This window comes from Gekko japonicus, unplaced genomic scaffold, assembly GCF_001447785.1.
Source record: "Gekko japonicus isolate JY-2015 unplaced genomic scaffold, Gekko_japonicus_V1.1 scaffold3957, whole genome shotgun sequence".
Classification (NCBI taxonomy): Eukaryota; Metazoa; Chordata; class Lepidosauria; order Squamata; family Gekkonidae; genus Gekko; species Gekko japonicus.
This window is the reverse complement of record NW_015176566.1, coordinates 47,637-50,930: the sequence shown is the minus strand read 5'-3', so window position 1 is coordinate 50,930 and position 3,294 is coordinate 47,637. Positions and strand designations below refer to the sequence as shown.

The window sequence follows — 3,294 nt, the reverse complement described above, 5'->3', positions numbered from 1 at the left end:
TGGATCCATTCCATAATAAGCTACTTAGCACCTGGGTTATATTATGGTATGTAGACAATGGAACCCAAGAAGAACTGAGGAAGAATAAGAGTAATCATGAAAATCAGAAACTATTTTAAAATATCAAAAATATCTGTATACAAACCAAATTTAAATTGTTTGCTCATTTAAGATATGGCTGACCAATCAGTAAATCTTTCAGAGTTAATTTCTCTTCAGACAGGTTTTCCCTGAAATCCAACAATCAATTTATTTTCACACACACACGCACAAATGTGGGGTCAGTTTCTAATCAATTCTGGTTTTCTCAAAGAGAAATTCAAGAAGGGCTGGAAAGGGAGGTTATAAAAAAATTCAAAATTTCACTCCATAGAGGCAGGCAAAGAAAAAATGAGGGGGGGGAAGACAAACTTCTCTTTTAAAAGAGAAAAAGAAGATAAGAGGAATCAATGGCCATATCTAAAAAAAGTGAAGTTTGGAAGAAGAAATCCCTCCCCCCATAACAACATAATTTTAGAGAAGATTCCCCACACACACACACACAAAGGACAGAGAAGCACATACATCTCTAATCCTTCCTTATATTATAAAAGCCACTTGGGGTGGCATCGTTCTATACACACCAAAACCCGTTGGCCGCATGAACTGCCAGTCAGTGGGGGGCAGAGTCCTGCCCACAGAGGCCCCCGCCAGCCTCTCGCTCTCAGTTTATGCCAAGACGCCCAATGGGATGGACCCTCCGGTGGGCACAGGCACTGAGAAACACACATCAACAAGATGCACCCTCCGCCGGCCGCAGGCAGAGACATGCACATATCTTGTGTTCCAATTCACCCAGCGGGAGCCAGGAGGACGGCCTTGGCTGGCCTTGCTGTTGCCTGCTGGCTCCCTCCAGCTCCAGCCCCAGCTTGAACTCACCTGGCCTGCACCACCACCACCACTGCCTCCACCCACACCTCCCTCCCCAGACTCCGGCCGTGGCCTCTTCATGCCTCTCTCCTGCAGCCGCGCAATGGTGCGAGGGCTGTGGAGAGCTGGGCCCTGGATGGAGGCAGGTGGAAGAGGGAGACATGCCAAAAACGCCACCGCCTGCCTTGCTGTGGACTCCTCTCTGTCGCCGCCTCTGCTCAGCAGCAGCACGCGGATTCTGGTGGGCGGGGAGGGAAGGGGAGAGGGAAAGCCCCAGGGACAGCACATACCACTCAGGGATGCCACCAAGGGCAGGAGCCCAGCAGGATGGCCAGGTGGTGCTGGGGGGAGCGGAGAGGGTTGCGACCCCAAAGGAAGATGCTCCAGAGAAATTGGTCCAGGGGATGAGGGACAGACTGTGGGACGGAGGGAGGAGTTGGTGGCCAGCCCCCTGTGTGCTCAGAGACTGCCCAGGCATGGAGCCACTGCCGGGCCATTGCCACAGTACAGCACCCCCGGGGTCTGTGGAGCAACTACCAAGTGGGGGATCAGTGGAGGGGAGATGCCCCCCCCCCCGTCTAGAGATCATTGCATTGTTGCTGCAGTGGGCCTTGCTCCTAGTATTAAATAATGAATAGGATCCAGCCTGGTTTTTCCCCCCACTTCACTCAGTCTTGCCTAATTCTCCTCATTATTACCATCCATATCCCACATGACTTTTGTCCACACAGATCACAGTGTCCCCACCATTTTGAGGTTGGTCAAAGGGAAACCTCATCTCTTTTTTTCACCAGCAGTAAAGCTGGTTAGATACCCAAACATAAGTCTTCAATCATCCATATTTATTTGGTGAAAAAGAGATCTTCTTAAACTCTGAGAATTATTTCTGAGGAGAGGTGTATAAGATTGCAATTCAAAGTAATCTGTAAATGTTGTCCTAAACCTTTAAGCAATGATTATGGAAACTATGATAAGGCAATCAGAAAGGTTTAACAGAAATAGTCATCATGTTGTCAAGAACTGATTTTGTCAGCCATTAAATGTGATTGTCCAAAACTCTAAGAGTCTGAGTTATTTCTGTCACCTTTATACAGAGTCACTGTTATCTTTCCTTTCTGGTTTATTTCAGCCTCCATGAAATACTTATCTCCTGGTTTATTTCAGCCTCCATGAAATACTTATCTCTCATTGAAGTTCACCTCTTTGCAAAGAGAACTTTCTTAAGGGCTGTTTTCACGTCCTTGTTCCTGAGGCTGTATATAATAGGATTTAAGACTGGCGTAACCAAGCAGTAGAACACAGCCACTAACTGGTCCATATTGAAGGAAAGGTTTCGGGTGGGCCTGACATATATGAACATCATTGTTCCATAGAAAATACCAACCACTGTCAAGTGAGAGGCAAAAGTGGAGAAGGCCTTTTTGCGTCCAGCTGGAGATGGGATGCGCAGAACAGTGATAATGATGGCAACATAAGAAACTATAGTTATTGTGAAAGAGCCAACAAGGATAAATGAGCAGATGAAGAAACTCAGCATCTCGTTCAATTGGGTCCTATTGCAGACCAGCCTCAACAAAGGCAAGATGTCGCAAAAGAAGTGATCCACCACATTGCTGCCACAGTAGTTGAGCCGAGAGATAAGAATCACTGGTATTAATGGCAGGACCAAACCAATGATCCAGCACCAGGCAGTAAGTTGAATATAAACAGTACTACTCATAATGGTGTTATACCTCAGAGGGGATCGTATAGCCACATACCTATCATATGCCATAGCAGCTAAAAGTAGGCATTCAACACCGCCAAGACCGTGGAAAAAATATATCTGGGCAAGACAATTGTTGAAGGATACAATATTCTTTTCCCTCATGAGGTCAACCAGCATTGTTGGGACTGTGACTGAGGTAAAACAGATCTCCAGAAAGGAAAAGTTGCCCAGAAAGTAGTACATGGGTGTATGGAGAGAGGGTTCATATCTGGTGATAAAGACTATGACCATATTCCCTATTAGCGATAGTGTGTACATTATTGAGACCAGAACAAATAACGGTACTCTTATCTTTTGCAGGGTGGGGAACCCTGTGATAATGAATTCATTCACTCTCGTATGGTTTGAAAGATCCATCTTCCAATTGGTTCTTTACCTGGAAAGGAGAAAAAGAAATTTTAAATGATAGTTGTTGGCCCTAGTGAATACATTCTGAGTATTTTATATGATTTTTCAGTAGGAATAGTTTGACAGACTAATCTAAAAGTCTCCAATTGAGCAAAGATTTCCAATAAAATATTCGGGAAAGCTAGTCCTATGCATTATGTATTTTACAACATAAAATAAAGATTATTATGTTTTCAAGCAATAGTAGCCAGAGGAAAAGGAACTTTGTA

General features: G+C 44.9%; 1 protein-coding gene across 1 annotated transcript; it reads right to left on the bottom strand.

Moving 5' to 3' along the window:
- Positions 1–2,104: 2,104 nt before the first annotated feature.
- LOC107124110 (olfactory receptor 6N1-like) lies at positions 2,105–3,034 on the bottom strand. Its single transcript, XM_015427498.1, has one exon. It carries the CDS (start codon positions 3,032–3,034, stop codon positions 2,105–2,107), a length of 930 nt encoding a protein of 309 aa, XP_015282984.1.
- Positions 3,035–3,294: the final 260 nt, after the last annotated feature.